A 17,788-nucleotide genomic window follows, 5' to 3' on the forward strand; every position below is an offset into this window, starting at 1 on the left:
CCCTATCCTGTAGAATGTTGTTCCCTATCCTATAACACGTTGTTCCCTATCCTTTGGCATATCATTCCCTATTCTGTAGCATGTTATTTCCCTTTCCAAACTTCCCCTAATGGACACGTTTTACATTTTTTTGTACCGATCAGGTCTCATGTCGGCTTCAGAGCATTTTAAAATATTAAATCTTTGCTCTTGTTGGTTGTTCAGTAGAAGATCAGTATTAATAATGTTTCAGTGGCCCAGAGCAACCATTCAAAAAAACTTTTTTCATTCCAAACTTTTAGACTGAGGGCTGCGGTTTGTTTGGTTGCGATAGATTTTGGCTATAGAAAGAATGTACTTATTTTGGGACTACAAGTCCTATAAAGTCACTGGCTGCTATGTAGCCGTCCTACTACCATAACAGATAGTTGTGTCTGTACACACAGACAGGTAGCTGCGGCCACTCCTGGATTCCTGCGCCCCTCCTCTCCCACGTCGGTTCCTCTGTCACCCTCCCCTCCCTCTGCAGCCGGCAGCCTGCCCTCCTCCAGCTCTCCTGTGCCTGGGCATGGAGCTGGCACTGCCCCTTTCCTGCTCTCTGTGGCTCTGCAGTCTGGGTGAGTTTGTCTTCCTGTATATTACACGTCCTCCTCCATGTTCTCATACTTCTTCTGATCCTGACTTATTGTAGATATCTTCTCCTTCTCCAGTCCCCTCCTTTACCCTTCCCCCTTCCTCAGAGTGTAAGCTCTTGGGACCAGCAGCTCCTCCAACTCACTTCCTGGCTTGCAGAGTAACTATTCAGAGAGTTGTGATGTGTTCACACGCACAGGTTTCGCTCAGGTTTTTGGAAAGTATTAAGCAATATAATACATCCGAAAACCTGGATGAAACCTAAACGTGTGAATATAACCTTACCAGATATATAGAACATGAATAATCTCATGATAAATATTCACCAAACAACTGGATCACAGGGTTTACGAGATAAAGGGCTCAATAAAATGGATGCAATGCTGATCGGATCTGGGGCACATGTCCCTGTCATGTCTTTACCCATCTGAAGTCTGGGGTGCTCTTAAAGGGGTAATTGTGACTTATCCATAGACATTACAACTTTACAAAAGCGGAAAGATAAACAGAGGTGCCGAAAAGTTTGAGGCCCTATGTCACACCTCCAACCCTGCCCCGCGCCGGACCCCTTACTGTGCCCACATAGTATAATACACCTCATTATTTACTACCATATAGTGTAACACCCTGTGGTCCCCATATAATGCAATGCCCACACTTATCAATATCCCCCTATGGTGTCCCCTCCCCAATTATAATACCTTCCAAAGTGCCCCATCAAGTAATAATGCCCCCCTTAGAAGCTCCCTAATTTAAGTATATAGTTTATCTATATGCACCCCCACTTATAAACCTCCCCTTCATGTTGCCTCCTCACTGGACATATCTTTGTGACCTCATGGCCCTGAAGTATACCAGTAGGGTGTCATGTTGGCCTTATGGACACCATATAAGTTGAAGGTAAACATCCTTATCTGTCCCACAGACTTAGGGTTTATGCTTGACCTTTTCCCCCTTGAACCTCCTCCTATCTGTGGTGGTCCTGCTGCTAGGAGTGGAGAGGGCTGTTGTAATCAGTCCTATGTTGGACCCTACATGTCAAGCAATTCTCATCTCATGACATGGTGGTCTTTCCTTCTTAGTGCTGGGTGCAGTCTCTGGACTTCGTAGCTCCTTAGCGACTCTTGAAAATGAGACGTTGGTGGAGAATGAAGGAACGTGTCAAGGAATGGTCGTACTCTTCATCAATGGGACCGCCAACCTGGTACAGTAATCTGTTACATGATGTGGTTTCTATGGCCTAATGGCGAGTCATGAATGAGACAGACTCCTCATCATCCTCTTTAGCTCAGCCAAGGGTGCATGTGTGCTCAGTAAGGAGAACAAAGAATTCTGCCAACATACCCGTCCCTTCTTTCTCCCGATAATGGAGGTGATTGGTTTATCCCAATGAATTTTTTTCATCATTCCTTGTCATTGAAAAATCTGTAAGCGAGCAAATTCATCAGTCATAGTAAGAGGGGCAGGTCCGTAAGCAACCGAAAGCAACTGCAGGCTCTAGGTGTATGGTTCCTACATGCATATATACATCTCTCTATGTTGTAGACAGAACAGGTGAATTCCAATTACTTTATCCCCAACATGATGATAATAGACAGTCTATGCCTACAGAGTTGACCACGAATTGTCATCATCGATGAATGTCCATAAATGTGCACACCTACCCATTGTCCCGTGATTCATGGACACGTCCACTTCTTGTTTATCCTGCTCTGATAACCTGAAATTCCCCTAATAAGAAGCAGATTTAGGGCAGACCTTGGTTTTAGGCTCCTATGTGATAAACAAGAGAGTGATAGACGATTCATGGGGTGAGAGGAGGAACGTTCCTTGTGAGATATTGAAAGCTTCTTAGGACCGGTATAATCTTCTGGACTTGCCAGTGTTTGCTTTACTTCATGTCTTATTTGGTGAACACTTCTATATTAGGGGTCAGAGAGCTGTGTGCCTATGTTACCTAAATTTCTGTAGGACAGACATATCTGGGTGCAGTGGTAGACTATAAGGCTTTCTGTACACCATTCCTGGTCCATTATTTGCATCCTTTGTGTCCTCAGCATATGATGTCCACTTAAGCTCCAATGACAATAGAAAACTTCTACCTGGGCTGTAAATTCGGGCCGGAATAGGACCTGCTCTGAGTTTTGTGGTTTGGACAGTTGGGTCATACTAGGGGCCATGTAAACCATATATGAGCCCAGAGAAATACATGGGGCTGTGTGCTAACTGTTGAAACACAGCATGAGGCCTAAGGCTAGGGCTGGCTCCAGGTTTAAGTAGCCCCTGGGTGACAAAGCCTTAATGGGCCCCTTTTCAGTAAACTCATGTCCCGATCCACACTGTCTCCTCCCCAGTAGCCACATTGCCTCCCCTACTCCAGTAGCCACACTATTCTCCTCCCCAGTAGCCACAGTATCCTAACCCCCCTCTCCCCAGTGGCCAAAGTGTCCTCATCCCCCCTACCCCCACCTCATATAGGTTTAGATACACCAGCCGAGTAAACAGCATTATATAGGCTTAGATACACCAGCTAAGTAGACAGCATCATATAGGCTTAGATATACCAGCTGAGTAGATGCAATCATATAGGCTTAGGTACACCAGCTTAGCAGGTAACAACATATAGGCTTAGATACACCAGCACAGAAGACAGTATCATATAGGCTTAGATACACCAGCTCAAGACGGATTCATAGGCTAAAGATGGAATCATATGGGCTCATCCAATTCCCTCCCCCCCGGTAGCCACACTGCCTTCATAAGCCCCCCATAAGCCACAGTGTCCCCCTCTTCCCCTCTGGGAAAAAAACCCCATTTACTCTCCTTTCCTCACCAGCAGCCACCTTCTTTCTTTGGCATGCACCTGCAGCTGATATGATGATGTGAGTTCAGCGGGAGCACAGCTTCGGGGTAGCGGGGAAAATTGAGTTTTGGATTCTGTCTCTATGCTGAGCACCCGAGGAGCGCAGCCTAGAGGCAGAAAACAACAAGAGCCACAAGGTAATCATTTGTACCTGTGTCTTTAAGCGACAATGGTACAAATGATCGGGCAGATTTACTTACCCGGTCCTGTCGCGATCCCGCAATGCGTTGTTCGACGAGGATTCGGGTCTGCCACGATTCACTAAGATCGTATGCCCGAGTTCCTGCATCCGTTACTTCTGCCTCGAGGTCCACCAGAGTTCACCTTCTTCCCGGTGCTTGTAAGTGCTTGATCTTGCGACACAATTCAAAATGTTAAATGTCCGACGGACCGGCCCCCAATTTCTGTCGCGCGCAATGCCCCAAAATCCAATTGTGTGCGCCAAAATCCTGGGGCAATTCGGCGCAAAACGGAAATCGTCGGGAAACCCGACGACAATGCGCTCCACGGACCCTTGGTAAATGAGCCCCATTATGTCTTTCTCACTATCGAGAATATAAAAACAGATAAACATTTCCAGTTTTAGGTAAATTAATATTACCAAAATTATTTATATTTACCAAATGCCAGAATAATGAGAAAGGGAATCTTTTAAGGCACAAAAGGTCACATACGTTTCATTAGTATTTGGTACCATTACCCCTACACTGTGTGAAACGTTTTGGATATCCTTCCCCAAGCTTCTCACAATAGTTGGTATGAATTTGGGTCCTTCCTCCTGACAGAATTGGTATAACTGTATACCGCCTTGCTCGTTCCGGCCTTTTCTGCTTTGCCCATACATTTTCAATTTGATTGAGATCAGGCCTTTGTGATGGCCACTCCAAAACATTGACTTTGTTATCCATAAACCACTTTGTAACCAGTTTAGCAGTAGCTTTAGGTCATTGTCCCTTTGGGAGATCCATTTTGCCCAAGCATTAACTTCCTGGCTGAAGTCTTGAGATATTGCTTCAGTATTACCACATAATGCTATTACCTCATGATGCATCTGCAACATCCCCCACCAAGTCTTAGACTTTACTTGTGGGCCTAGAGGCAGGCCAAGCCCGGAATACCGGAGTGACTGGCTATTGTGGCCTAGGGCGCGCTGTGGTCATAGTGCTTGGTATGGGGATTGGGGGGCTGACCTACAGCTAATGTACTTGTTTCTCCCTGGGGCAACCCCTGGGTGTCTGTAGGATGAGTCCCTGGGTGATGGATGGGGATGCCCACGGTGTATCCAGGGATCAGATGGACGCAACATTGTGCAAAATAACTTACAGTTCTTTATTGAACAGCAGGCAATGGCCAAACACGATAACACAGCAGATTCTCGGATGTTGGAGTGGTCATGAAGAGTTGGTCTGCAATAAAGGTGTACACAGCCTGATAGTAGATGTAGGCTGTGTTAGTTCAGGTGGAGCTGCGTCCAAGTGGTGGAAGGGCTACCAAGTCTCCAGACTTGGCCTGTTTGAGGCAGTAGGACTTGAGGCACTAGTAGTTCCTGGGATTGATGGCTGTGGCAGCAATGAAGGTGTACTGCTCACTCTGGCTCCTCACCGAGACTGGAGACTGACAGACCATAAAATCTGGCTCTCTGCTCTGACCAAAGACTAGACTGAACCATGTGCTCTCACCCAGCAGAGGTTTTTATACTCCCTCTGGTCAGGTGGTAGCACCTGTCCAATCACACTCCAGGTTTCATAACAAACAGATCATTGGCTAATTACATACAACAGTATACTGCTCTCCAGGCAGTATCTACAGCTGCAATTATACAATACCGACATTCCAGAACCTTCCTAGAGGGTTCACGACTCCCCCTAACCGTTCCTGACCTGGAGAGGGCGCTATTCGCAACTACCAGCCTGCCTATGCATTGGCAGGGGTGTTGCACATGTATTTTGTAGAGTGCACCAGTCTCTCCTCAGCATGATGCTGCTCCTGCGTCTCACAGTTGGGATGTTGTTCTCAGGCTTCCAAGCTTCTCCCTTTATCCTTTAAATGTAAAACATTATGGCCAAATGTCAGGGCTCGGGGCCTTCAAATACATCCACCAATAAAATACCATCTACCAATAAATCAGAAGCTTCCAAAGAAATGACATCATCACATGGGCTTTTCCAAAGTCACAGTAATCTTAGTATATGAAAACTTTTGACTTTGCGAAAAGTAATAAATATGTCTTAAAAAAATTCTCTGACGTTTGGCATATTTAAATCATTCTGGTAATCCTAATTGCCCTAAAACGGGAAAGGCTTATTCTGATGTCATGTCACAAAAACATCATATGTGTCTTTTTATACAGTGTATGGAAACTTCTGGTTTCATCTGTATCTTCTTCCTATACACAGGCGCCCAAAAAGACCCAAAATGTTTATGTGACGTCTGACTAGTGAGATTATATTTGTTTTGTGCATTCATGTTTTTTTTAATGCATCTTGAAATTGTAATGGGCTTAGCAGCAGCTACCTGGCATTGGTCATCAATTTAATTTACTGTTCATGAAAACCCCCAAGTCTCTTTCATATTTTATATATTTGTTCGCTTGGCCAAAGCACTTGACCTAAGTTCAACCTACATGGAAGTTACATAACCTATATTCTCCTGTCTCTGCCAAGGTCCCTAATCCCCCCAATCCCTCTGTAATATGTTATTATCCACAATTCTGCCCATTAGGTGAAGTTCAGCTGATATTATTAACCACCCCAATAATGCGGATGTCATTGGTGACTACTTACACATGTACGCACACACACATAGACACAGTTTACATGTAAATAGCTTTTTTCCATCCTGGTTCTCACGTCTAACAGTTTCCTCATTCTCCTCCATTTCCTCCAGATCTTATCACATTACGGCTATTATATGAGGTGCTATTTTGGGATCTATTATTTCTGTTTTTAGCAGTGCCCATGGTTGGTAATAAGTAGCACACCCATTCAGATAGGTTATGTATTCTGGGCTGTGTGGACCCATGCCATGCGAGTCTCTGTGGTCCGTGTCCTACATGTTGCTCCTGCAGTTTGCAGACACATGGCCTGTTATGTGAATATGCCGTCTCCTAATTCAGCTCTATATTAAGGGAAACTGCACTGTATCGCCTGCTGATTCCGATTCTGATGGAGAATTCATGTAGAGATGTGTAGAGATTATAAGTCATAATTAAAAGAAATCTGTATATTCTTGGGTCATATATACACTAAAGGGGTTGGCCACTTTACCTCATGTTTTTTGTAATGTGTTTAACGGAGCGTTCACACGTGGCTCTAGTGGTCTAAATGCAGGACAATGGGTGCTGGTTACCGTTTGCATGCGTTTCACTGAAAACACATATGCGATCGGGCCGAGGGCCGGCCGTGGTGTGAACATGCCCTAAGTGTGGGCGGCAGGATATTAGGTAATTTACAAAGTTCTGCTCTGCTATCTTGAAATGTAAAGTGAAACCTCCTGTCTTTTACCTCATCAGCCAGAGATTCCTGTCCATAAAATGGCCACAGATGGAGTCATGGGATCTTATCTCTACTAGAAGAATTGCCCTGCCAGAGCCTTGATCTTATATTCAAAAATAATATCATAAGGTCCTGGCGGGGCGTTTGCTCATGGACAGATCAGATCACATGACCCTGTATCTGCGGCCATTTTATGGACAGGAATGTCTGGCTGATGAGGTAAATTACACAGGAGGATTCACTTTACATATCAGGAAAGTGGAGCAGAACTATTAGCATACTGTATATTGGTAAATTACCTAATATCCTGCCTCCCTCACTTACACACACATTACAAAAAACATGAAGTGACCAATCCCTTTGACATATGGCTATGTGCCTTACATCAACAAGCCTCAAGATACTCAAATCCAGAATAAAGCAAAATTATTGATTCTTATATGCGAATGAGCCTTTCGGTGCACCATGGGCATGGCCAGGAGATCTGATGCACCAGCTCTTACCAAGTTTGCACATGAGGGAACTGGGCAGTGTCAATTACAACATAATAGAGGGGGTTGCTAGGTGGTAAAACTGGGTACGAGAAAGTGCACCTGGTCTCACAACCCCAACCATGGTCCATGGTGCACAAAATATAAATTGAATTCAGATTTTCTCAAGCAAAACAGTTGTCAGACCTAGGAGAGAGGGTTAAGAAGCTGCCCAACGCACAAGTGACTGCCACAGTAACAAGAGCCTGCGCCGTGTATCACAGACACACACCTGGTAATTGTGCTTTCCCGAAATAGTAAAGCATTGATCGGCCACCGGGGAGCACATCTCTGGAGCCTAATGTTAGAAACCTGGGCTTCAGCAGGGTGCCTGCATTATCCTGACACCGAGGATGTACTTGCTCTTCCATCAGTTATATAACGCCCAAGAATTACAGATAAGGGGGGTAAAATAGGACCTACTACCTACATCTCATCAATTATATTCATCATTTATTATTGAGGTTTGTGTTCTGCCCTAACCATAGAATATTCTCCCAATGAACTGACAAGTGGGAAGGAATCGGTAGTTAAAAATATCTGAAATATATTTACTGAGCACTGAGGTTTTCCAAAAAAAAGAAAGAGATAAGTAACCAAATGACACTAGTGCCAAATATACAGTATATTGTGTATAACTATATAGTGAGTGCAGAGGTTGCATTGTTCCTACTGTCTGAAGATCCCCTAAACACAGAAGAGGGAAACCACTTTGACATTGGGAAGAGATTGGGGCAGATTTACTTACCATTAGCGATCCAGCGGCGCGTTCTCTGTGGTGGAATCGGGTCCGGCCAGGATTCACTAAGGCAGTTCCTCCGACGTCCACCAGGTGTCGCTGCTGCGCTGAAGACCATCGGAATGCACTGAAGTTCACCGAGCCATCGTGGGTGAAGGTAAGTGTGTGTCAAGCGACACTTTTTTTGTTTTTAAATGCGGCGGTTTTTCCAAATCCGGCGGGTTTTTATACAGCCACGCCCTCCGATTTCCGTCGCGTGCATGCCGGCGCCGATGCGCCACAATCCGATCGCGTGCGCCGAAATTCCTGGGCAATACAGGGAAAATCGGCGCAAAACTGAAAAATTTGGTTAACCCGTCGCAAAAACGTGAATCGGGCCCTTAGTAAATGACCCCCATTTACCAGGAACTGTAGTGGTCCCGGTTAACAAAGCGGGCAGGGAAGGCTTTAAAATATTCTCCAGTTGTTCGCCGTTGCTACCAGTATGTTCCAGTCTTTGTGGCCAGGAATGATAACATTCAGATAGCAAACAGTTAACCAAAAGACAACATCCACTATACAGGTATGGAATGTTGGTCCTTCAAATATGGCGCCTGCACAGCTCCTGCGCACAGCGGGCCTGGCAGAAGGGTCCATTCTTGAAGATTCTCTAATCACTAACCAGGAACCCTCTGGATACCGTGGTCAGATGTCACCACTGAATAGTAAGGGTGATTTTCACTTTTCTGTAACTGACACTAACAAAACAGCTGTTCCCGGTCAGTTGTTTTGTTACTACGGAAGCTAGGAGGCTCCTGAAGACTCTCAGCCCAACAGCTTGAAGGCTCTTGAAGGCTCCCAGGCCTGCAGCTAGGAGGTTCTTAATACTCCTCAAAGTTCCCAGGCCTGCAGCTAGGAGACTCCTGAAGACTACAAGGCCTGCAGCTAGGAGGCTCGTAAAGACTCCCTTGCCTGCAGTTAGGAGGCTCCTAAAGCCCTCTGGGCCTATTAATCGTATATATTGCTACTGGTTGGTCAGCAATTTTAGATGGCTAGGCTCTGCATCTCTGTATTCCTGCCCAGCTGTATGTGCAACATTAACCCACAGGGGACTGACTGCAGTGTGGCTGGCTGTAGTTGTGGCCTAGTACCAGAATATGTCACAATGGCTTGGTCCATGAGAACAGGCTATGTCCATGTCCATCAGGGCCAGTTGAGAAGCAGCAGTATATAGGAGGGATCACCCTGGGGCACTCCCGGTTTGTGTATGTATGGTAACCAATGCCTGGGCAGATGGTGAACGGGAGGCCCATGATGTTAGGAGCAGGCCATGGTTTAAACTTGGAGATCTTGAACAATAACTCACAGGGGCACATTTATTCACCCGGCCGACAGAGTGCACCCAAAGTGCATTTTCCGACTCAATGCACTGTGCCGAAATTCACAAAGATTGTGCACCCGATTTCCTGCATCTGTCGCTTCCCCGCTCAGGTCCGCCGGAGTTCACCATCTCCTTCCCTGTGTATGCAAGTGCATTGGTTGCAACACAATTTGAATATTAAATCCCATACTCAGTCCGAATCAGTCGGGTTGTCCGACGCCCCCTCCCCGCATGAAAGCACATGAAAGCCGACGCTGATGCGCCAAAATCCAATCGCATGAGACAAAATTCCATTCTAAATAGCTGTCACAGCTGCGCAAATCCCGAAAATTTCCAAAATCCGACTAAAGTGCGTTCCGCAGACCCTTAGTACATAAGCCCCACAGTCTTTTAATGGCACACGGTCCAAGACAGCAGCCAGTAACAAGCTGTAAACATTCCTTCCTGCAGGCACACGCAAAGCAGTGGATTGGTTGGCTGTGGATCCCGAACTTAGTCAAAAAACTCAGCCCTAGTCTAGGGGTTGGGAGGCTAATGGCTTTTCTGCTTGGGGAGACGGTGGCAGTCTCCATGGTATTAGCAAATGGAAACGCAAAGCATACTGACTTAACCCGGTCTCCAGAAAAAGACTTAGCAGAAAGACCTAGAAATACAGGCAGAGAGAGGATTTATAAACTCTTCGTTCTGGGTATTTCCTTGGCACCAAACAATGACCAGCCTGACTTCTGCAGAAAAGATAACACTAATTGCAACATTTCACAAACATTACAAGTTAACCCTCACAATGATAGGCACATTATACTGCAGGTGTCATCACTACATTCTGGCAATCAGTGGCAGCAAAGGATAACTATCAGGGCAACTCCAGAAGAGGTAGCAGGCCTAAAGGAAGCTTGGGAGAGCTGATCAGACTCCCTCCAGCTGACTAACTGGAGCTAAGTTGAGCAATGATCCTACCAGCAGGACATTACATATGCAGAAACTATGAGTGAAATGGGATTTGTAGACCAGACTGCCCCTTTCTTAGTAGATATAAGCTGACCGTTTTGTATTTGTGTGCAGGTGTGTGACAGTCATTGGAGTCTGCAGTCCCCTCTCGCAAGGGTGGTGTGCAAGGAAGCCGGATGTGGAGCCCCAAATTCTACATGGACCCTAGCGTTTTCTACAAATCACACTAATAGGACCGTGGAAGACATAAAGTGTAGAGGTTTGTGTGACATTCTGTGTGACATTTGTGGGACGTTTTCTCATTCAATCTGCATATCAACCTCAGTTGTTCAACTACCACTGACACCGATCACATTGTATTGGTGGAAATAGGAGCACAATGTAGATATATAATTGCATGTGTTTTTAACTATGGATACAGGAAACGAGTCGACTGTGAACGAGTGTAAGATTGAAGGAGACGTGGCGCAAGTCTGTGGTGACCTAAGTGTTATCGGGGTCTCCTGTTATCAGAACGTCACAGGTAAGAGGCACTGGTCATGTCTAGGAGGGTTCTCAGGGCTTTCTGATCCCAGAGAGACATTGTTATAGGACTATTAGTCTCTCTGGGGGTGCATGTTACTCAATGGGTGATGAAATGGTGATCATTCATTGCTTATCTCTCTGGATAAAAAAATTATTGTGAATGTTTAAATCCAACATGTCCAATCCTTCTTTACTGTCAGAGGAGTTATGACATTACATTGTTAGTCCTGGATTCTTTCCCAAACTTATCAATGGGAAATCCTGTCTGTTCAGGGGATCCAGAGGCTGTCCTGCCATATGAGTATTAAGAATTGGAAATAATAGTTTGAAGATTTTGCACTAGGATCAGGAGCTTCAAGCTACACCTCTATGTCTAGTTGTATTCATATGTTCCCTTCTCAGACAAATGATATGACGCCTATTTTCTTTTCGGCATCTTCCTCATGTTACAATAATATAAGTGGCAGTTATATGATATGTGCAGTGTCTGGAGGACAGAGCTCATTCATCCATGACCCACATAATAGAGATCATGTGCCCTATTATATGACTTATTATATTACTGGAATATGAATCATATATATAAACGTCACCCCAGTAAGTCATCGGGGAGTATAAATTGTCTTCCTTTGGTCAGAAACCATTTTATGACTTTGCGAATACAATAAAGCCTATAGATTCCCCAGAAACATTAATCTATGAGATAATTTTTCAGATATTGGGATAAAGCAGAGCAGGACATCAGGGCCTTAATTCTGTTTTATCCTTTACACTATGAGCTACTACAATCAGGATACACATACAGTATTCGCAACCCCTTGAAATGTTTTGGCTTTTGCCACATTTCAGGCTTCAAACATAAATATACAAAATTTATGGAAATTTTAAACTTTTGTAAAAAATAATAAACTTAAAAGTGGGATGTGCAATATTATTCAGCCCCTTTATTTTAAGTGCAGGAAACTCCCCCCAGGAGTTCAGTCTCTGATCTCTGAATGATCCAATGTCGTCCTAAATGACTGATGATGAGAAACATAATCCACCCGTGTGTAATCCAGTCTCCGTATAAATACAGCTGCTCTGTGATAGTCTCAGGGTTTTTTAAGACCAAGGAACAGACCAGGAAGGTCCGTGATACTGTTGTGGAGAAGTTTAAAGCCTTAAAGAGGACCTGCCACCCATAAATCGGGCACTAGGAGCTGCTTACTGAAGTAAGCAGCTCCTAGTGCTTAAACAAACGCCGCGGTGTTAGAAGGATAACGTTACCGGAAACTTTGGTTACGCTATCTAACACTGCGGCAGAGTACAATGTAATCGTCGTCGGTGCTGCCTCTTCCCTGGTCCGATGATTACATTGTACTTCACCGCAGTGTTAGATAGCGTTACCGGAGGTTTCCCCTTCTAACACCACGGCGTTTGTTCAAGCACTAGGAGCTGCTTACTTTAGTAAGCTTTAGTAATTGTGTTCCACGTGTGGTTGATTCTTCACCCAAAAATTACAATTTTATATCTTGATGTTTGAAGCCTGAAATGTGGCAAAAGGTAGAAAACTTCAAGGGGGGAGGGGGGGGGGGCGAATACTTTCATAAGACACCGTAGCAATATCTGTGCTGTGTGACTTGTAGTCTTCCTTGCCCAGCAACTCTCATTTTGCAGCCTTTTCAGTTTGTTTTCAGTGCTGGAAGGAAACCTAGCTGCTGTCACTCACATCTCCCACTCCCTTCTCCATAGGCTATAATACACTTTTTTCTGGCTTGCTAGCAAGAAAGAATTCAGCAGAGTGAAAATTACATTATAAAGGAAGAAGGGAGGGTGATATGTGCCAAAGTAAATGGAGGAAGAAGCTCTTTCCCACTAGTGTTAAAAGTGAATGAGACAAAAAAAATTGAAATAATTCATGTTATATAGAAATTAATAATATAATAGTATATCCTTAAAGGGGTTTTCCCATCTTATACTTACATGACATATCCAACAGACCTCCCATAATGTGAATCTAGAGACCTGTACATGTTCTATCACCTCTCCAATCACAACACCACAGGATGTCTTAGGTCTGAGCACCGGAGATTGGCCACAAGTCTATAATACAATTGGGTAATAAAGCCAAAGGTTGGATAACAATCCCATATATTCATGTGGTGCCTGCAGAAACAACCCAAATTTTGCCAATGGTGCTGAATATATTCTGATAGTGAATCCACTATAAAGTCACTATATAGACATAGTAGACAGAGTCTTACGTTTCTTACTAATATTAATGGCATTAGATAAGTGATCTCTTATCGGTTTGGTCCATCACTACTGGTATCATTCCTATTTGATCTTTTTTATTTCATCAGCAGATGTTTACTCATGGAGATTATCCCGGGGCCGCACGTCTTGTGATGGACATGTAGAGGTATTTACCGGTGATACGTGGAGTCCTATGTGTTTCAACAGCATCAGGAAGACAGATGCTCCTCTACTGTGTGAGCAGGTAAATCATGACTGGAAAACCATGGGGATCCATATGAGACCCCACCAAATTTCTATAATGGCCTGGATTGGTGGAAGGACACGGATTCGTCATTTTAATTTCTGTAGTCAATAACATACAACTACAGTGCACTGTGTGCTAAATCATACCTGGTACATCACCCTTGAAGAGATTATATTATCACTTATATTAATCCCCTATCCCGTAGATAAATGTCTGATCATCAGGAGACCCACTGCCAGGACCCCCTGTAATAGAGATGGGGCAGTAAGTGCCTGAGTTGGGGTAGCCACAAGGAAAACACCTCGGTCACAGGAGCCCAGGGTCTATGGCACTCAGCTTCTTCTTCTGGTTGCTCAGGCAGACTGGCAGGGACTCTGTACCTTAACTGGAAGACACTAGGGACTGGGACTGTTCTCGTTATATACTTTCTACTAGAGGAGGAGTGATTAGATTTCAGCACAAAAACAATGACAAAGCTTTCTCCCATAGACTTACAATAAGTCCCCATAATATTCTATGGCAGCAAGTTTCTAAAGTGTAAACAACTTTCCAAACAGCAACTGTCATTTTTAAGGTCAGGCTGTCTGCTTTTCTTCTGCAAAACAATCTGTACTATAGCTATGGAAAATGACAAGTTTTTCTTAGAGATAGAGATACACAGTTAGAAATGTCTCTCAATGTTCATTAACCCTTTCTAGTAGTTTATACAGATACAGTAATAATAAACAGAATGTAAATAACAAAACACTATGGGGGTCATTTATTAAGGGCCCGAATTGCTATTTTTCGTTGGGGTTCCCGAATATTACCAATTTGTGCCGTTTTTCCCTGAATTGCCCCGTGTTTTTGGCACACGCGATCGGATTGTGGCGCATCGGCGCCGGCATGCACGCGACGGAAATCAGGAGGCGTGGCCGTCATAAACCCGCCAGATTCGGAAAAAACGCGGTATTTTAAAAAAAAGTGTCGCTTGACATGAGCTTATCTGCACCCAGGATAGGCGGACTTCAGCGCAGCAGCGACACCTGGTGGACATCGGGCGCACTAATTTAGTGAATCGCCGGAAGACCCGAATCCTCGACAGAGAACGCGCCGCTGGATCGCGCAGGACCAGGTAAGTAAATTTGCCCCTATAGGTTAATGTAAGGTAACCCTTATTGTAAAATAAAGTAAATAAATGCTGAGTTCGCATAGGGAAAATATTCAAATGTCCACAAATGTCCAAAGTTCAATGCTCCTGCGATCTAGGGGACTACACAAGTCCTGCTTAGCTGATTTGAATTTCAGATGACTTCCAGGACTGCCTTATCCCGTAAGCTATCAGCAAACAACGTCTTGTCTTCCTTTTATTCAACAAGAATCTTCAATGTTTACTTCCTGTTCATAAAAAAAGTCCATGGTGATGTCCCACAAGTGCACGGCTTGTTAAATGCCTGGTCATGTGATGTCACACAGGTGCACAGCTCGTTATATCCCTGGTCATGTGATGTCACACAGGTGCACGGCTCGTAATATATCCCTGGTCATGTGATTTCACAAAGGTGCGCGGCTTGTTATATGCCTGGTCATGTGATGTCACACAGGTGAATGGCTAGTTGTTCAACTTGTCATGTGATGTCACACAGGTGCACGGCTCACTATATCCCTGGTTATGTGATGTCACACTGGTGTGCTGCTCTTTATATCCTTGATCATGTGATGTTACACAGGTGCACAGCTTAATTATTTTCCTGGTCATGTGATGTCACACAGGTGCACGGCTCGTTATATCCCTGGTCATGTGATATCACACAGGTGAATGTCTCGTTATTACACAACTTTGATTTCTCTGTGCTATTTACGAGCCGTGCATCTGTTTGACATCACATGACCAGAGGCCGTTATACACAGGAAGTAAACAATGAAGCTTCCCGTTGAATGACAGCAAGCAGAGATCTAGAAAACTGTGAGGAATTGATAATAAAAGTACAATAGAAAATATTACTAACTTTTCCCTACACAAAAATATCAATTATTTGCTGAAGTGGACAACCCCTAAGCTAACATCCTAAATTTATTCTGTAGGTCAGTTCCACGACAGTGATACCAAATATATATAATCAATATGTATTGTTTTATTTTTTTTACTTTTTACTACTTTTGCTAAGTGAAGCATCCTTTATTTAGAGACACATATTAATATTTTTAGAGCAATAACTTAAACAATAGTTGTATTATGGCTTATGATTATGTGCTGTCCTCTGCTCACTAGATGGGGTGCACACCACAGTCTCCTGTTTTCTCACCGCTTAACAAGGTCAAGTCATCTGTGGAGTCTGTGACTGTACAGTGTCTGGGGAACCAGAGCTCTCTCTGGGAATGTGACAACTACGTGGTGCAGACGTGTGTGTCTGGCCTGACAACCTACCTGCAGTGTAATCGCTCTCGGTAAGGTATTTGCTTCATATACGATGCCTCTTTACATTGATTTTTAAAAAAATATCTTTTATATCGTTTAAAATCTGGGAAACTGGGACAAGAAAAATGTGAAGGGTCAAATAAATTCCATTTTTTAAAATGTTCAGAGCAAACACCAGGAAATCTCCCAGCATGCACTCTGAACGTGTCCATAGACTTATACTGGCAGACTGAGGTATGTGTTTTGCCTCTGTCTGCTCAGTATATGTCGCATCCAGCAGAAAAAAAACTTTGGGGCATATTTATTAAGGGTCCATCAGACGCATTTTTGTCGGGTTTACCGAATTTTTCCGTTTTGCGCTGAATTGCCCCAAGTTTTTGGCACACGCAATCAGATTGTGGTGCATCGGTGCCGGCTTTCATGCGACACAAATCTGGGCCCGTGGACGTCGGACTACCCGACTGATTTGGACAAAGTGCGGAAGAAGATGCACCAGGAAGAAGAAGGTGAACTCCGGCAGACCTGAGCAGGGAAGCGACACATGCAGGATAACGGGCGCACGATCTTAGTGAATCGCGGCAGCTCCGAATCCTCGTCGGACATTCCGGATCAGCGGCGTCAACGGGATGGGTAAGTAAATGTGGCCCATGGTGTGCATAGGAGCTGTAGGTAAAAAAAGAGTAAGAAATTGATTATTTTGACCTGTTGTAAAGATGCTATATTTTATATGCAGTGATAAAATAAAATGTATTTGTCTGTGGTGTTTAAGAGGGTCTACCAGTAGTTTGACCTTACAAAGTCTTCACTTCGCTATCACTGGAAATAAAGGTTGTGTAAAAGGGATGAAGATATAGTAGTTACCACCAGGCCGCCAGAGCATGATCTTGTCATATGTAGAGGTTCCTTACTCTGACTGTAACATCTCTTCTTGTCCCCAGAATGGAGGAGTCCTGGCTCGTGTGGCTCACCATATGCCTCGCAGTCATCATGATCCTCATTTTCTGTTGGTTTCGGGTGTTCAAGTCCTGGAAGTGTTGTACTCAGTGTCTACACAAAAACTACCTCTACCTTTTCTGTAGAAAAGCCCGTCCCCAAAATGAGACTCATTCTCGGAGGAACATATATCACAGGGAACCCCCAAACCTTAATGTGCAGGAAACCAACAGCCCCCCATCTTCTCCAGGAATCCTGCAGGATCCAGGGGGTAAGGATAATGTAAAAAAAATGATGGATTATTGAAAACAGATCATATACATTCTATATTTTTACATGTGTTTTCTTCTGCTCTTCTTTTCTTGATAGAGATGAACGCTTTGCTGGCTCCTCATGGTTTCCGTCTGAATAATACGATCACCCCTCCCCCCAGCTACATGCATGCTCTGCGCGTTTTGTCCCGACCCCTGGAGAACACACAGACTCCGCCCCCGAGCTACCTGGAAGCGCTGAAAATTCTGTCCCGTCCCGTTTTGGTCCATGTGAATCCAGAGTGTCTCGATGAGAAAGAGGATATGGACGTTCTTTCTAAAGACAAGGGAGAGGGGTCTTAGTGTCAGTCAGGAAATTGTTTTTGTATTCTGTCGTATTTATAGCCTTGAACTGGACATTTTTATAAAGATATTATTAGTAAATTATTACCTCATCATCTCTCCATTTTTTTCATCTAAATTTGATTAGCAACTAATATCCATCCCAAAATAATTTCTATTTATGGAGTAAAAAGACACCGGTAAGTGTGCTGTGTGCAGTGTAGCTGTTACTATTATAGCGCCGGAGCTGTGAATGTATATTTATCCCTCAATAGTTCCTTGTTGCATAATTTTATTAGGGAGATTTTCTT

General features: G+C 44.1%; 1 protein-coding gene across 2 annotated transcripts; it reads left to right on the forward strand.

The window, feature by feature from the left end:
* The first annotated feature begins 470 nt into the window (after window positions 1-470).
* Window positions 471-17,582, forward strand: LOC140127904 (scavenger receptor cysteine-rich type 1 protein M130-like). Of its 2 annotated transcripts, none has more exons than XM_072149098.1 (8): window positions 471-596; window positions 1,695-1,816; window positions 10,661-10,805; window positions 10,968-11,069; window positions 13,414-13,550; window positions 15,805-15,980; window positions 16,890-17,155; window positions 17,254-17,582. In XM_072149098.1, the coding sequence occupies exons 1-8, from the start codon at window positions 548-550 to the stop codon at window positions 17,496-17,498; spliced, it is 1,242 nt and encodes a 413-aa protein (XP_072005199.1). In that variant the 5' UTR covers window positions 471-547; the 3' UTR covers window positions 17,499-17,582. The 2 variants fall into 2 exon arrangements, with proteins under 2 accessions (XP_072005199.1, XP_072005200.1); XM_072149099.1 differs by having other exon boundaries at window positions 13,417-13,550.
* Window positions 17,583-17,788: the final 206 nt, after the last annotated feature.

Source organism: Engystomops pustulosus, chromosome 4 (genome assembly GCF_040894005.1).
Source record: "Engystomops pustulosus chromosome 4, aEngPut4.maternal, whole genome shotgun sequence".
Classification (NCBI taxonomy): domain Eukaryota; kingdom Metazoa; phylum Chordata; class Amphibia; order Anura; family Leptodactylidae; genus Engystomops; species Engystomops pustulosus.

Coding starts and splice junctions, on each gene's coding strand:
- LOC140127904 (XM_072149098.1), top strand. CDS start 548: ATGGAGCTGGCACTGCCCCTTTCCTGCTCTCTGTGGCTCTGCAGTCTG. Junction 1,817..10,660: donor TCAATGGGACCGCCAACCTG/GTACAGTAATCT, acceptor ATTTGTGTGCAG/GTGTGTGACAGTCATTGGAG. Junction 11,070..13,413: donor CTGTTATCAGAACGTCACAG/GTAAGAGGCACT, acceptor TTATTTCATCAG/CAGATGTTTACTCATGGAGA.